The sequence below is a fragment of the Mesoplodon densirostris genome, chromosome 10, assembly GCF_025265405.1.
Source record: "Mesoplodon densirostris isolate mMesDen1 chromosome 10, mMesDen1 primary haplotype, whole genome shotgun sequence".
Lineage (NCBI taxonomy): Eukaryota > Metazoa > Chordata > Mammalia > Artiodactyla > Ziphiidae > Mesoplodon > Mesoplodon densirostris.
This window is the reverse complement of record NC_082670.1, coordinates 17,183,460-17,201,584: the sequence shown is the minus strand read 5'-3', so window position 1 is coordinate 17,201,584 and position 18,125 is coordinate 17,183,460. Positions and strand designations below refer to the sequence as shown.

At 38.9% G+C, this 18,125-nt stretch overlaps 1 protein-coding gene across 5 annotated transcripts in view; it reads right to left on the bottom strand.

Annotated features, from left to right (window-relative positions):
* Window positions 1-18,125, bottom strand: part of CDKAL1 (CDK5 regulatory subunit associated protein 1 like 1) — a 657,744-nt gene that overhangs the window by 272,567 nt on the left and 367,052 nt on the right. For all 5 annotated transcript variants that reach the window (XM_060109792.1, XM_060109791.1, XM_060109795.1 and 2 more), the window contains one exon: window positions 2,962-3,128. In XM_060109792.1, coding sequence (XP_059965775.1) covers window positions 2,962-3,128 — 167 coding nt within the window. The remainder of the gene's footprint in view (window positions 1-2,961; window positions 3,129-18,125) is intronic.

The window sequence follows — 18,125 nt, the reverse complement described above, 5'->3', positions numbered from 1 at the left end:
TCACTCTTAGAAGCCAGTGATGCCTGTGGAGCTCAGATACCTTTTCTGTTACAGAAGGATGTGTTTGTAGGACACTGCGAGCTTGAAGCTCTGCCACTCAGAGGAGGATGAGAACCACCACCAAGGTGTGCAGGTCTTGTCAAAGTGACAGAGGAAGACTTGAAAAGCTCTTGCTTCCAGATACCTGGGTTTTCTCGTTCTAGCACATCTTTGTTTGTTTGTCTCCTTTGGCCCTATTTCCTCTGGACCGCTCTCTCCTTTGCTGTGGAACCACAGGATGGAATTACTCCCTGCATATCAAGTGGAGGGGAATGGGTGGCTTTCTCTGGGACAAGCTCTCACCCTTGAAGCTCATTTACTTTGTCATCTTGTGCTGCCTCTTCTGGCCAGACGACTTCGAAGTTCAAGATGATAGAATGGGCTCTACAACTTATTTTATGAAAAAGGCTCTTCCTTTATTCATCTTTTATTCATTCATTTATTGAGCCACTAGTGGGTGGGGTAGATCAACGCATAGATATGACAAGGTCCTCGCCTTGGGAAGATGAGAATGTAGGAGGGAAGGCCAACGTTATAGATATCTTAAAGCAAGACTTTTTAAAAGGTAATTTTATGACAATTGTAACTTGTTATCACTCTAACTACAATCTATGAACTAAACACTTGTGTTCTTCCAGGTAAAGCGTAACGCTACATTTACCGTCCTCTGTTGATTTTTAGCAGCTCTTCTGGAGCATCTATTCGGAGGTCAACAACTCTAGCACTATTTTAGATGCTGAGCATTAGGGTTTGCTATAAACGCGACACTGGTTTCTGCAATCTTGCAATTAATTAAAGGGTTGAGTTTATTCCAAGAGATGTTAGGTTTCTCATCACAGAGCCAATACGTGATTTTTTTTCCCCTTGTGTTTACTCCCCACCTGAACTTCTCTGACTGTAGCCCCACCTGAACTGCTCTGACTCTAGCTACTAACGTTCTCTTGAAATTTGATAAGATTTTTTTTTTTTTTTTTTTTTTTTTTTGCGGTATGCGGGCCTCTCACCGTTGCGGCCTCTCCCGTTGCGGAGCACAGGCTCCGGACGCGCAGGCTCAGCGGTCATGGCTCACGGGCCCAGCCGCTCCGCGGCATGTGGGATCTTCCCGGACCGGGGCACGAACCCGTGTCCCCTGCATCGGCAGGCGGACTCCCAACCACTGCGCCACCAGGGAAGCCCTGATAAGTTTTTTAAATCCAAAGAAACTGGGGTGTTATCAGCTATATATTGGCAGGGCTTACTTCTCTTCCTACCCACCATATATCCAGCACATCTCCTGATCTTCATGATGGATGCCTCACATTTACTGCAAACATAGCAAGACTGCTATTAGCACATTTATTAGCACATTAGCTCTTAGCACATTTGATTTTTACAGAGAATCACTTGCTTTTTCAAGTGCCACGTCAAAGGGTTAAGTAAAAACTGACATGCCTGTGGCTTACTTTTAAATAGCAAATCATAATAGTCACACACTGTCCAAAGTACCAAAGTTAACATATAAATCACACACCTTTACTAAAAAGATCTGGTTGGGAAAATGTGAATAACAAAATTGAAATCGCTAAATTTCTTCATTAGATATTTATAATTAACGATCAGATTGCAATCCACTCTGTTTTCAGAATTTCTAAAATAGGTTGCTGATAGCAGGGTGGCTTTTCAACAACAACCTCAACAAGTATAGGCCTCAAATCAAATCAACAGAAATAATCTTTGAATATTCATTCACATTAAATTTCAGCCACTATACTTGCTTTTAGAATTCTGAAATGTCATTTTTCTGTACAAACTAACTGCAAAGAACACAACTGATAAAAACGTAAGTGAGTTGTTTCTATACTTTGCACATGACTCTCCAACAGCACTTATTAGATTTCTTATTCTTAACTATGGACTTAATAGCATAATCTTATTTCTCAAATAATAATCATGGATCCCAGCATGTACTTTTTCATTTACATGGTTGTTCCCTTGTCCATATTCTTTGCTCATATTTATTGTACCATTTGTCATCAAGTACCACAGTTACTGGTACACACGTCCATTTTCCTAGTTTAATAGTAAGTTACTTGAGGGTAGGCACTCTGTTCATCCACGCAAGTTATAAAAACAAAACCAGGGGGGCTTCCCTGGTGGCCCAGTGGTTGAGAGTCTGCCTGCTGATGCAGGGGACGCGGGTTTGTGCCCCGGTCCGGGAAGATCCCACATGGCGTGGAGTGGCTGGGCCTGTGAGCCATGGCCGCTGGGCCTGCGCGTCCGGAGCCTGTGCTCCGCAACGGGAGAGGCCACAAAGGTGAGAGGCCCTCGTACCGCAAAAAAACAAAACAAAAAAAACACAAAAAAAACCCCAAACCAGGGATCTTGCATTATCATAACTCCTTTTTTCATAGTGACCACAAGAGAATCAAGGGGAAGACTACAAAGCTCTACGTCTCCTTGATTTCATTTTTCCCCTATCGCCAGACAAAAGAATCAAATTTAAAACACCCTTAAACTCCACTGCACAGTATCCTTATTGGTAGGGCTAACAGTCGTTCAGATAATGCAATGTTCACAGTTGGCTGCAAAATCAATGCAACGTGGTAGCAGTCCTGAAATAGACAAGGGTTATAGACAGAGGCACTGAGGCAAATGTATGCCTTGGAAAACTGAAGGGCTGTAAGGAAGAAACAGAACTGGGACAAGATGGCAAATACTGGAAAATCTAGGCAACACTAATTAATGGTGAGGAAGCAGAAACAAGATGTGCAGACTGACAAAGAAGGGACTTGAAATTCCCGATTCATTCTCGGTAACGTGGGACCACAAAAAAAAAAGGTGAAAGTGGTTTTAAGTGAAACTCATGTGATGGTGCTGAGGCTGCCACGTTGTCTGGATTGGTTCGTCTCTGTGTCAGCATGGAAATGGGGTGCTTTTCCTTACCTCCAGATGCTCTAAAATATAGGGCGGATTTGTCATGCCAAGCCTCAGCATTGCTCCCTCAGGAATCACTTCAACCAGTTTCCACAGCAGTGCGGGAAGACTGGTGCCAATATCTCTGCCATAAGCCCCTGTGTCTTCACTGGTCAACCATATTTCACAAACACCCTCTGTGAATCAAAGGAGATAATTAACAAATCTATTGCAGAGCCGTTTCCTTCATCATACAGCTGCTCACTCTTTTTAATGCAGTATTTCTCAACACTGATATGCAGGCAGCCTGGGTATTCAATTGCAGAGAAAAAGCAGCTTATCCCATGGTGGCACTGGGTCATTAAGTTCATTTTATGAACATCAGAGAGTTACAACAATGCTGTAAATTATCAGTGCGTCCTATGGAGTGATTAACATTCACAGCCAATCAGTTCAACCATGCTTCCTCCAATGCACTTTGATCAAGACTAAAGCTTTAGTCCCATCACAGACAATACCTAGTTTATTGAATAGCAAAAGCCCCGGAACTGAAACAGTCACTCCACAAAATAGGTACTATCAGCAGTTAACTCACTAATCAGTCTGTCACCGACCCAAGGAAAATGTCAAATGTTGTTAAAATTTGATTCACAAATTATTAATTATGAGGTACCCATTTCTCCTGTAGTAACCATGCTAATTTGTTTTCTTAATTCAATTAAGAACAGAGTGCATTATATTGCTGCATTCAAAGAAGTTGGCTGCTGTATAAACTAAGCATCTGTGTTGAAAAAGCTGTTTACTAAAAATAGAACAGGTTAAATCCTATTTTCCATCAATCAGACTTTATAAAAATGTATCTATGTTTCCATGTTGTTGTTGTTATAAAGAATCCTGACTTCCAATATTACCGGCCTGCAATAACATTCTTCCAGAAATTGAAAGGAAATACTTCTGGATCACCTAGTATTACTTAAAATAAATAAAGCAGAGTTAGCAAGAGCCACCCAAGTTTTCAGGGCACACAGAATCTTTCTGAAGGCATATTCAATTAAAGGATTAGCCTGTTTTAAAAGGCCAAATGATTCACAAGGCTAAAATAAACAGTGAAATGGGCCTGTGAAATTTGTTCATGCTAACGTGATTTGTTGCTTCTGAAGAACCTCAACACACACACAAGGCACACAAACAAAGAAGACAGCCTGAACCAAAAGGAGAAGTTTCTAGGAAGAGTCTTAAAATTAAAATTTTAAATTGTCTTTAGTTGACAGAACAGAATAATTTCAAAAATACATTTAAATATTCCTAGCCAAGAGAGACAACAAATAGAACACATAGCTTCTATGTGAATGTGAACTTAAAACTTACAGAACAAAGAAGCAAAAAGGAAAGATCTTCACTCTCTTTAACATGTTCCACAGAGGTAGAAAATATATCAATACATGAAGCTAACATCTCCAGTCACTATTCTTTCCTTTAGAAGAAGAGATATATTTACTTTATCAACAAACTAGCCAACCTCCATAAAAACATGTTCACTTTTCCCCACTTTACTATCTTTCTGAGACAAGCACGTCCTCACCCACACCCAGACAACATGGAAAATACAAGGATAGAAATAAAATTAGTTTCCCAAAATTAAAGAACAGGAGACATCAAAAAACAGCTCCATTTTAAAAGTTAGAGATGTTTTTAGTATTTGAAATCAATAATGTTATGAATATATGGGATTTCTTAATTTAAATATGTAGTTTCAGAAATTAATAAACCTTTGCTTAGTTTTAATCATTTAATAAAAAGTTCTATCCTCAAAGTAAATAATCTGGCATTTCCACAGGCTACCTTTGTAGCTCTGTAGTTTTATAAATATTCTCTGTACATGGAGTAAATATTTTTCTATTGAAAAAAACTGGTTGCAATTAGTGGTATTATCTGTATTTTAATATTACATATGCCATCAGACACTGGACTCATACAACCTTTTTTTAAAAAATCTTATCACAAAATCCACTCCAGGAAAGAGATGGCTAAGTAACAACATAAGTGGATTTTAAAACACTCTGAAAGAGGTTATAAAAACAGGACATTATCCATGATTTTCCAGTTACTGGCATCTGAGCAACACAATATGAATATTTTAAAATGAACAGAATAATTTTAATTTATAATTTTTCCATCCAAATGGTTCCATGTTACGCCTTATGTAGAGAGAGCGAGTTCTTGGAACAGTGCCTTGCTGTTGCTAGATGAATATAGAAGGGGAAAAATCGCTATGAATAGGAATGGGAATAACAGCCATGCAGAAAACAGCATCCAGCTCTTCAAGCTGCATAGGTGGGGACCAGCAGCCCCCTGGTGGGCTGAAACTTCAAATTAAATCACATGAAGAGGAAGCAGCTGTAACACTACATCAGCAACAACAGGAATAATGGTCTTGATGTCTCCAAGATCAAGGCTGCTAAAATGCTCTCTATAATAGCAACCTGGTTTAAAACACAATGAAATAAGAAAGCATGTGCAAAAGGTGAAATCCTTGGACTTGAGAGGAACTGTGCCTTGCCAATTCAATCCAAAAATTTGTCAAAGATGATTTTGCTCTTAACGTGAGAAAGTTCAGGGTTGTAAGGTTATATTTCAAGCATTCATTCTAATGAGAGCTGATCCCTCCCACAGTTAGGCCACAGAAAGCCGTTTCATAGTAAAGGGGAAGCTCAGTGTGGAATCCCGAAGTCCTGTGATTATTCATAGCGCAAGCAGTGCCTGTCAGGTCAGCTTGCATATGAATTCACCAGGGAAACCGAAGGCTGCAGTCTGTAATCACTAATGGATATTGGGACACACATGCATGCTTTGAGCTGCACCCTTAACTGGCTATGCTTATGGACAGAAGTGCTTGCCTAAACAGCTTCATTCCTTAAGGACTTCAGTTATGAGCTACATTCCACTGTACATTCATTTCCTTATTCATCCATCAAACATTTATTAAGCCCTTACCTACTATGTGCCCTGCAGCTCTTCCAGCTTATGACGGATATGGATTCATCATTAAACTTCTGAGATCTAAGATTGGCTATTACTCAGGCGCCGGTGAGGGGACACTTGACAGACATCCTGGGAACTTCATATACATCCCTATCAGTGGTGATGTGGAGGCGGATGGGTACTGGAGAACACAGCCTTAGAAACCAAGATCAAGGGCGAACTGAACTGGCTTGTCGTGGGTATGATGTCAACCCCAATGAGATAGACCCCCATCTACACTGTAACATGGATTTTGACTAATACATGCCAGAAAAACAAACACATGAAAATAAAAAGGAGAAGCAGGCAGGAAGAATTGAGATAAGAGAAGTGAATGCCCATTAAAAACTCCCATGCCTGTAATAAATACATGCAAAAAAAGAAAGTGGTGGGGAGAAATTCAGGAGACAGGAATGAGGCTTTTTTTAAACATCCAAGGAGGAATCTTACTTTTTCCTAAAATTGTTCATCTACCTGACTTTTGTTCATGTTCCTTAAATTATTCAGTGTATCTGACTTTTCTAATGAACATTAGGCTCATAAGATCATCTATCATCCTTTTGTTGTGTTAATTTTGGTTAAAAAAAAAAGCAAACACTAGGAAGAAATGAAATACATCTTATAAAGGAAAATGCTTCAAAAAGTTAAGTTATTGGAATTCATTATCATTTTACCCAAGTAATTACAGATCAGCCTACAGTTCTAACACTACTTTTCCCTGAATAGAGAGCAGCTACAACAGCTGCATTCTGATCTCTGCTTCATAGTAATTTGAGATGACAGAGGATGGAAAACATAAAGAAGACATAAAAGGTTAATAATAAAAGAAAGATCATATTCTCAGTAAAATAGTCTCACAACAAAGAAAATCCTTTCTGAAAAACCAAACTTTGCCAAAACTCAAGTTCAAAAGATTATGACTCATTATAACTCTTCCTGTGCATGAGCTTCATTGTAACAAATTAAAATATGGGTGAAGATTGATTTTATCTGGTCAGAGAAGTGATATTTCTCTGGTAGCTTTTGCTTTATCACTGGGGAAAATTTCCATCATAATAAATTGTTTCAATTATTCCATGAGTAGAGTCTCTAAAAACAGAGATTATAAAAATATAAAAACTGTAAACAGTGATTAATTGGATCAGTAGTTAAAAAACACTAGATGGTAAGAAAATCTACATCAATTAAACATAATTATTTAAAAAATCACCTCATGTGGAGAAAAGGGAATCCTCCTACCCTGTTGGTGGGAATGTAAACTGGTACAGCCACTATGGAAAACAGTATGGAGGTTTCTCAAAAAACTAAAAATAGAGTTGCCATATGTCCCAGCAATCCCACTCCTGGATGTATATCCAGAGAAAACTATAATTCAAAGATACATGCACCCCTATGTTCATAGCAGCACTATTTACAATAGCCAAGACATGGAAGCAATCTAAATGTTCGACAGATAAATGGATAAGATGTGGTACATACACATACACAATGGAATATTACTCAGCCATGAAAAAAGAGTTAAATAATACCATTTGCAGCAGCATGGATGGACCCAGAGATGATCATACTAAGTGAAGTAAGTCAGACAAATACCATATGATAGCACTTATATGTGAAATCTAAAATATGACACAAATGAACTTATTTATAAAACAGAAAACAGACTCACAGACAGAGAAAACAAACTTATGGTTACCAAAGGGGAAAGGCAGTGGGGAGGGATAAAATAGGAGTTTGGGATTAGCAGAATCAAACTACTATATATAAAATAGATAAACAACCAGGTCTTACTGTATAGCACAGGGAACTATATTCAATATCCCATAATTAAACCATAATGGAAAAGAATATGAAAAAAGAATATACACACACATACACTCTCACACATATATATGTATAACCGAATTACTTTGCTATATACCAGAAACTAACATAACATTGTAAACCAAATATACTTCAATAAAAAAAAAATCACCTCAAAGTCTGCTATATCTTTCTTCCTCAGAAGATGTGTTCTCTCTCTTCCTCTATCTTGTGCTCTCCATTACTAGCCTTGCCTTTCCCTCCTCCCACAATTCCATCCCCTAGTCTTTCACCACCATCCATCCCAGCTCTCATTATCCATTTTCTTCTATGGCCAATAGGAACATGAATTATACATTATCTGTAATGTTTATTTAATATGCATTACATTGTCTGCTCTTAATTCCCCATTCTCTCTTTTAAGGGTCACAGTGTATATTAACTAGATTTTTATGGGCTCTTTCTTCTTAAAAAATAATCTTAGACAATTCACAAATGAATATGACCCTCTGTTTAAGCATTTGAAAGGTCATGGAAATTTCTTCAATGGCAATGTTTCTAAGTAATAATATACACAGGCAGCCTTCTACCTATTTAGCTTATTCTTTTTTTTTTTTTTTTTTTTTTTGCAGTACGCAGGCCTCTCACTGCTGTGGCCTCTCCCGTTGCGGAGCACAGGCTCCGGATGCGCAGGCTCAGTGGCCATGGCTCACGGGCCCAGCCGCTCCGCGGCATGTGGGATTTTCCCGGACCGGGGCACGAACCCGTGTCCCCTGCATTGGCAGGCGGACTCTCAACCACTGCGCCACCAGGGAAGCCCTTAGCTTATTCATTTAATAGTGAATTAGACAATATAACTCCTTTGGTCCCTTCTGATCCTGTTATTAGATACTCAATGGTCTTATGTTTCCCATTTTGGTAAAAAAGGACTTAAATAACAATTTTATTAAAGATAGCATCACAGCAGATCCAGTCAAGGCTATCTTTTATAGAATAATGATCTATCACTGATAAATACCCAATTAATAGGCCACCATAGAAGACAGTTATTAATTAGGTAATTCTTCAATTACATCATGCTTATACTACTTTTTTAAACTTTTGAAAAAAGTTTATTAGTGACCTGAAGGGTTTTCTTTCCTTTTAATATTTATTTATTTATTTATTTATTTATTTATTTATTTATTTATTTTTGGCTGCGTTGGGTCTTCGTTGCTGCACTCGGGCTTTCTCTAGTTGCGGTGAGCAGGGGCTACTCTTCGTTGCGGTGTGCGGGCTTCTCATTGTGGTGACTTCTCTTGTTGCGGAGCACAGGCTCTAGGTGCATGGGCTTCAGTAGCTGTGGCACATGGGCTTCAGCAGTTGTGGCTCGTGGGCTCCAGAGCACAGGCTCAGTGGTTGTGGCGCACGGGCTTAGGTGCTCCATGGTATGTGGGATCTTCCCGGACCAGGGCTCGAACCTGTGTCCCCTGCATTAGCAGGCGGATTCGTAACCACTGTGCCACCAGGGAAGCCCTCCCCTTTTTATTTGAACAGTGCTAAATTTCAAGAAAAGTTTCAAGAATAGTACAACAAATCCCTGTACCTCTTTCACCTAAACCCAGGAATAATATTTTGTCACATGTGTGAGCCCTCTCTCCACATCCACAAATACAAGTTTGTTTTTTTTCCTGAACCATCTGAGAATTAGTTGCAGACATTAGGGCACTTTACCTCTAAATATGTCAGCATATAGCTTCTAAGATCAAGAACGTTCTCCCTTACATTCTCACAACACAACCACTACTGCAGGCAAACCCAACACTGGACGACACCATAGTCAGAACTCTATGCTTCGTCATTTGCTGTTCCCTCTGCCTAAAATGCCTTTCACTCTTCTTGCATAATGAATACCTCTTCCAGGAAACTTTCCTGACCAACCAGACTAATTCAGATGCTCCTCTCCTCTGCTTCCAAGCATCTTGCACAAAATTCTGTAATACAGTGTGTTATAATTATTGGTTTAATTGTTTGTGTCGCCTGATAGGATGCAAGCATATTCTGGGCAGAGATGCAAAAATCTTCCTAATACACATATGCCTAGGACCTATTATAGTGCTTAGCACATAGGAAGCACTCAACAGACTTTGGTTCCATGAATCAATTTAATATGATTGCGTTCAGTACAAATGACTAATTAAGTTTAATTTAGCTAACATTTGACAAGCACCTCTTCCTTGTCCCCACAAAGGTATATATAAACATACATGTATGCACATGCATACACACACACACGGAGTGTACACAGCAGTGTACAAGGTTCTGCATTAGGCAATAAGGAAATATCAAAATGAATTTTCTTTGGAAAATATGAAAAGGTAGCTTGAATGTTGTAAAGTTTGTTGCATAGCATCTTAACTTCTAAGCAATCTTACTCAAAGTTCCTTATTATCCTATAGTGATTGTTGGATAGCATGGCAAGTGAATAAAAACCATCTTTTACTTAGAAGTAAGACTTTCCGCTTACACGTAGGTTCAGATGGACCAATTACCCATAAATCAATTAAACTTTAAAATGATTTTTTTTAGTGCTTGAATAATAAGAGTTAACAAAGAGACAGTATTTCCAGAGCATCCTGACATCTGACATCCTGACAGTCATACTCAGAAAAACTGTTGTTGGCATAAATTGATAACATTGCTGATAAATAAAAACAACCTGTTTATTTCTTTTCAAAGGTCATAATCAGATAAAAATTGCTTATTTCCATACTTCCATAAGAATTTGGAAATAATGGAAGTCTAAAAACAAATTAAACACCACAAAATGATGACACGCTTTCTGAAAACAAGGTATCTGACTCCCCAGGCTCCAAAATCTGCAATACGCCTCAATGCAACAGATTAAGTTTATCCTCTTAATACCAGTGTGTCCTACTCCATATACGGGTTTTTTAAACACTCCTAGAGAGAATACAGATGGCTGTGTCTGTGAAAGGACTCTCTGGTATTTCAGTAGGATGTGGGGAGAGATGTTACCTTATTATTAAAAGAAAGCACAAGAGGCTCAACTCCCAGCAGACCAAATAGTACAGATATAAAAGGAAGTAGGAAGAGGAAAGAATAGACAGATACCTGTAATGCAGGACCTGTTCTCAGAAAAGACTAATATGAGCTGATCATGCTGATGGACAGAAATTTATCTAGATTCCATGACAAACTTAAAGAGCTACAGAATAGTTTAAAGGGTAAAGAAAATTAAAGAAGCCAAAAGATTTTGTGTATTTTGGCCACTGAACTCAACTACAGAATGAAGAACAAATAAAACTTAAATCTTCACAAGAAGAGAATATTTTTATGATTAACGTTTTCTGGTCCTAAAGGACTTTCTCAAAAGTGAATTCCATGCATACACAGTGTCTCTGCACACGGCCCGCCACCATCTTGAGTTGAGGGTTCTGTGAGGAGCTTCAGCGCACGTACCAAGCTCAGGTGTCGGCTCACGTTTCACGAGGATCTCTGCTCTCAAGGGCCAGGGGTAAGGCCTCTGCAGAGGGCCCGCTATGAGCAAATGAAACAGACTAAGCACAAAGGAAAAACAGGTGCATAGGCTAGGCCTGCAGTGAGACTGCCAGATTTATGTCCTTTCCAGATGAAATGTGGATCCTCTAGCAACCAGAGTAATGGAAGATTTCCCTAAATCTGCCCTTAAGCTTTTCCTTGATTGATCTGTGAGTATGGAACATTTCAAAACTGAATAGTGTGAAGAGAGAGGACCTTCAAGATGGTAAAGAGGTAAGACGTGGAGATCAGCTTAGTCCCCAAAAATACATCAAAAATACATCTACATTGGAACAACTACAGAAGACCTACTGAACGCTGGCAGAAGACCTCAGACTTGCCAAAAGTTGTGTGGTGGACACAGCCTTGGTCAGGCCTGAGCCTCTGAGGTGAGAGAGCCGAGTTCAGGACAGTGGACCATCAGAGACACCCCGGCCACATGTAATATCAATCAGCGAGAGCTCTCCCAGAGATCTCCAACTCAATGCTAAGATCCAGATCCACTCAACAACCAGCAAGCTACAGTGCTGGACACCATGTGCCAAACAACGAGCAAGACAGGCACACAAAGGAACCCATTAGCAGAGAGGCTGCCTAAAATCATAATAAGGGCACAAACACCCCAAAACACACCACCAGACGCGGTCCTGCCTACCAGAAAGGCAAGATCCAGCCTCATTCACCCAAACACAGGCACCAGTCCCCCCCCACCAGGAAGCCTATACAACTAACTGAACCAACCTTACCCACTGGGGGCAGACACCAAAAAGAACGAGAACTACAAACCTGCAGCCTGTGAAAAGGAGACCCCAAACACAGTAAGTTAAGCAAAATGAGAAGACAGAGAAACACACAGCAGATGAAGGAGCAAGGTAAAAACCCACCAGACCAAACAAATGAAGAAGAAATGGGCAGTCTACCTGAAAAAGAATTCAGAGTAATGATAGTAAAGATGATCCAAAATCTTGGAAATGGAATGGAGAAAATACAAGAAACGTTAACAAGGACCTAGAAGAACGAAACAGCAAACACACAATGATGACCAACACAATAAATGCAATGAAAAATTCTCTAGAAGGAAGCAGTAGCGGAATAACTGAGGCAGAAGAATGGATAAGTGACCTGGAAGATAAAATACTGGAAATAAATACTGCAGAGCAGAATAAAGAAAAAAGAATGAAAAGAATTGAAGACAGTCTCAGAGACCTCTGGGACAACATTAAATGCACAAACATTCTAATTATAGGGGTCCCAGAAGAAGAGAAAAAGAAAGGGACTAAGAAAATATTTGAAGAGATTATAGTTGAAAACTTCCCTAATACGGGAAAGGAAACAGTCAATCAAGTCCAGGAAGCTCAGAAAGTCCAACACAAGTTAAATCCAAGGAGAAACATGCCAAGACACATATTAATCAAACTATCAAAAATTAAATACAAAGAAAAAATATTGAAAGCAGCAAGGGAAAAGCAACAAATAACACACAAGGGAATCCCCATAATGTTAACAGCTGATCTTTCAGCAGAAACTCTGCAAGCCAGAAGGGAGTGGCAGGACATATTTAAAGTGATGAAAGGGAAAAACCTACAACCAAGATTACTCTACCCAGCAAGGATCTCATTCAGATTCGATGGAAAAATTAAAACCTTTACAGAGAGCAAAAGCTAAGAGAATTCAGCACCACCAAACCAGCTACAACAAATGCTAAAGGAGCTTCCCTAGGCAGGAAACACAAGAGAAGGAAAACACCTACAATAACAAGCCCCAAACAATTAAGAAAATGGTAATAGGAACATACATATGGATAATTACCTTAAATGTAAATGGATTAAATGCTCCAACCAAAAGACAGAGACTGGCTGAATGGATAAAAAAACAAGACCTGTATATACGCTGTCTACAAGAGACCCAATTGAGACGTAGGGACACATACAGACTGAAAGCGAGGGGATGGAAAAAGATATTCCACACAAATGGAAACCAAAAGAAAGCTGGAGTAGCAATTCTCATATCAGACAAAACAGACTTTAAAATAAACACTATTTCAAGAGACAAAGGAGGACACTACATAATGATCAAGGTATCAATCCAGGAAGAAGATGTAACAATTGTAAATATTTATGCACCCAATATAGGAGCACCTCAATACATAAGGCAAATGCTAACAACTGTAACACAATCATAGTAGGGGACTTTAACACCCCACTTTCAACAATGGACAGATCTACCAAAATGAAAATAAATAAGGAAACACAGGCTTTAAATGACACATTAAACAATATGGATTTAATTGATATTTATAGGACATTTCATCCAAAAACAAGAGAATACACTTTCTTCTCAAGTGCTCATAGAACATTCTCCAGGATATATCATATCATGGGTCACAAATCAAGCCTCGATAAATTTAAGAAAATTGAAATCATATCAAGTATCTTTTATGACCACAATGCTATATAAGCCTAGATATCAATTACAGGGAAAAAAAAACTGTAAAAAACAAAACATATGGAGGCTAAATTATATGCTACTAAATAACCAAGTGGTCACTGAAGAAATTAAAGAGGAAATCAAAAAATACCTATTAACAAAGGACAATGAAAACACGATGGCCCAAAACCTATGGGATGCAGCAAAAGCAGCTCTAAGAGGGAAGGTCAGAGCAATACAATACTACCTCAAGAAACAAGAAACATCTCAAATAAACAACTTAACCTTACACCTAAAGCAATTAGAGAAAGAAGAACCAAAAAACCCCTAAGTTAGCAGAAGGAAAGAAATCATAAAGATCAGATCTGAAATAAATGAAGAAGAAATGAGGGAAACAGTAGCAAAGATCAATAAAACTAAAAGCTGGTGCTTTGAGAAGATAAACAAAATTGATAAAGCATTAGCCAGACTCAGCAAGAAAAAAAGGGACAAGACTCAAATCAATAGAATTAGAAATGAAAAAGAAGTAACAACTGACACTGCAGAAATACAAAGGATCAGGAGAGATTACTACAAGCAACTATATGCCAATAAAATGGACAACATGGAAGAAATGGACAAATTCTTAGAAAAGCACAACCTTCTGAGACTGAACCAGGAAGAAACAGAAATATAAACAGACCAGTCACAAGCACGGAAATTGAGACTGTGATTAAAAATATTCCAACAGGGGCTTCCCTAGCGGCACAGTGGTTGAGAGTCCGCCTGCCGATGCAGGGGACACGGGTTCATGCCCCGGTCTAGGAGGAGCCCACATGCCGCAGAGCGGCTGGCCCCGTGAGCCTTGGCTGCTGAGCCTCTCGTCCGGAGCCTGTGCTCCACAATGGGAGAGACCACAACAGTGAGAGAGGCCCACATACCGCAAAAAAAAAAAAAAAAAAATCTTCCAACAAACAAAAGCCCAGGACCAGAGGGCTTCACAGGCAACTTCACAGGCAAATTCTATCAAACATATAGAGAACAGCTAACGCCTATCCTTCTCAAACTCTTCCAAAATATAGCAGAGGGAGGAACATTTCCAAACTCATTCTATGAGGCCACGATCACCCTCATACCAGAACCAGAAAAAGATGTCACAAACAAAGAAAACTACAGGCCAATATCACTGATAAGCATAGATCTAAAACTCCTCAACAAAATACTAGCAAAGAGAATGCAACAGCATATTAAAAGGATCATACACCATGATCAAGTGGGGTTTATCCCAGGAATGCAAGGATTCTTCAATATAAGCAAATCAATCAATGTGATACACCATATTAACAAACTGAAGGAGAAAAACCATATGGTAATTTCAAGAGATGCAAAAAAAGCTTTAGACAAAATTCAACACCCATATATGAAAAAAACTCCCTAGAAAATAGGCACAGTGGGAACTTACCTCAACATAATAAAGGCCATATATGACAAACCCACAGCCAACATCATTCTTTTTTTTTTTTTTTTTTTCTTTTTGCGGTATGCGGGCCTCTCACTGTTGTGGCCTCTCCCGTTGTGGAGCACAGGCTCCGGATGCGCAGGCCCAGCGGCCATGGCTCACGGGCCCAGCCGCTCCGCGGCATATGGGATCCTCCCAGACCGGGGCACGAACCCGTATCCCCTGCATCGGCAGGCGGACTCTTAACCACTGCGCCACCAGGGAGGCCCCAACATCATTCTCAATGGTGAAAAACAGAAACCATTTCCACTAAGATCAGGAACAAGACAAGGTTGCCCACTCTCACCACTATTATTCAACATAGTTTTGGAAGTTTCACCACAGCAATCAGAGAAGAAAAAGAACTAAAAGGAATCCCAATTAGAAAAGAAGAAATAAAACTGTCACTGTTTGCAGATGACATGATACTATACATAGAGAATCCTAAAGATGCTATCAGAAAACTACTAGAGCTAATCAATGAATTGGGTAAAGTTGCAGGATACAAAATTAATGCACAGAAATCTCTTGCATTCCTATACACTAATGATGAAAAATCTGAAAGAGAAATTAAGGAAACACTCCAATTTACCACTGCAACAAAAAGAATAAATACCTAGGAGAAAACCTACCTAAGATGACAAAAGAGCTGTATGCAGAAAACTGTAAGACACTGATGAAAGAAATTAAAGATGATACAAAAAGATGGAGAGATACACCATGTTCCTGGACTGGAAAAATCAACATTGTGAAAATGACTATACTACCCAGAGCAATCTACAGATTCAGTGCAATCCCCATCAAACTACCACTGGCATTTTTTGCAGAACTAGAACAAAAAATTTCACAATGTGTATGGACACAAAAGACCCTGAATAGCCAAAGCAATCTTGAGCAAGAAAAATAGAGCTGGAGGAATCTGGCTTCCTGACTTCAGACTATACTACAAAACTACAGTAATTAAGACAGTATGATACTGGCACAAAAACAGAAATATAGGTCAGTGGAACAGGATAGAAAGCCCAGAGATAAACCCACATACATATGGTCACCTTATCTTTGATAAAGGAGACAAGAACATACAATGGAGAAAAGACAGCCTCTTCAATAAGTAGTGCTGGGGAAACTGGATAGCTATATGTAAATGAAGGAAATTAGAACACTCCTTAACACCATACACAAAAATAAATTCAAAATGGATTAAAGACTTAAATGTCAGGCCAGACACTATAAAACTTCTAGAGGAAAACATAGGCAGAACACTCTATGACATAAAACACAGCAAGATCCTTTTTGACCCACCTCCTAGAGAAATGGAAATAAAAACAAAAATAAACAAATGGGACCTAATGAAACTTAAAAGCTTTTGCACAGCAAAGGAAACCATACACAAGATGAAAAGACAACCCTCAGAATGGGAGAAAATATTTGCAAATGAAGCAACTGACAAAGGATTAATCTCCAAAATATAAAAGCAGCTCCTGCATCTCAATATAAAAAGACAAACAACCCAATCCAAAAATGGGCAGAAGACCTAAACAGATATTTCTCCAAAGAAGATACACAGATTGCCAACAAATACATGAAAGAATGCTCAACATCATTAATCATTAGAGAAATGAAAATCAAAACTACAATGAGGTATCACCTCACACCAGTCAGAATGGCCATCGTCAAAAAATCTACAAATAATAAATGCTGGAGAGCGTGTGGAGAAAAGGGAACCCTCTTGCACTGTTGGTGGGAATGTAAATTGATATAGCCACTATGGAGAACAGTATGGAGGCTCCTTAAAAAACTAAAAATAGAACTACCATACGACCGAACAATCCCACTACTGGGCATATACCCTGAGAAAACCATAATTCAAAAAAGAGTCATGTACCACAATGTTCATTGCAGCTCTATTTACAATAGCCAGGACATGGAAGCAACCTTAGTGTCCATCTACAGATGAATGGATAAAGAAGTTGTGGCACATATATACAATGGAATATAACTCAGCCATAAAAAGAAATGAAATTGACTCATTTGTAGTGAGATGGATGGACCTAGAGTCTGTCATACAGAGTGAAGTAAGTCAGAAAGAGAAAAACAAATATCGTACGCTAGCCCATACATATGGAATCTAAGAAAAAAAAAACGGTTCTGAAGAACCTAGGGGCAGGACAGGAATAAAGACGCAGACGTAGAGAATGCACTTGAGGGCACGGGGAGGGGGAAGGGGAAGCTGGGATGAAGTGAGAGAGTGGCATGGACATATATACACTACCAAATGTAAAATACATAGCTAGAGGGAAGCAGCCACATAGCACAGGGAGATCAGCTCAGTGCTTTGTGACCACCTAGAGGGGTGGGATAGGGAGGGTGGGAGGGAAACACAAGAGGGAGGAGATATGGGGATATGTGTATACGTATAGCTGATTCACTTTGTTATACAGCAGCAACTAACACAACAGTGTAAAGTAATTATACTCCAGTAAAGCTGTTAAAAAATGTATCAGTTAAAAAAAGAAAAGTGAACTCCACCCAATCTACAGTCAAATAGGATGTGAAATTCTGTAGTTATAATTAGGGAAATTTCACTTTGAATATAAAACTTATCAGTTAATATTTTAAGTATTTAAAGAGCAAATAGAGTTTTCTATTTTCTACTACATTCTAATGTTCAGTTTGAAGGTGCATCGAGCAGGTGTCCTAATACAAATATAACATCACTCATTCATTCACTGTTTCATTCATCCTTCTTCTAGCAAGTATTTATTGAGTATTATTATGTGCCAGACACTGTTCCAGATCTAGAGACAAGTTTCTGCCCTCATGAAATGTATTCAAGTGAGAGACAATAAACTGAGAGATAAAGAATATATTGTCAAGTAAAAGAAGTGCTAATAAAATGTTTGAAAGTAGGATCAAAGGAAGGAGT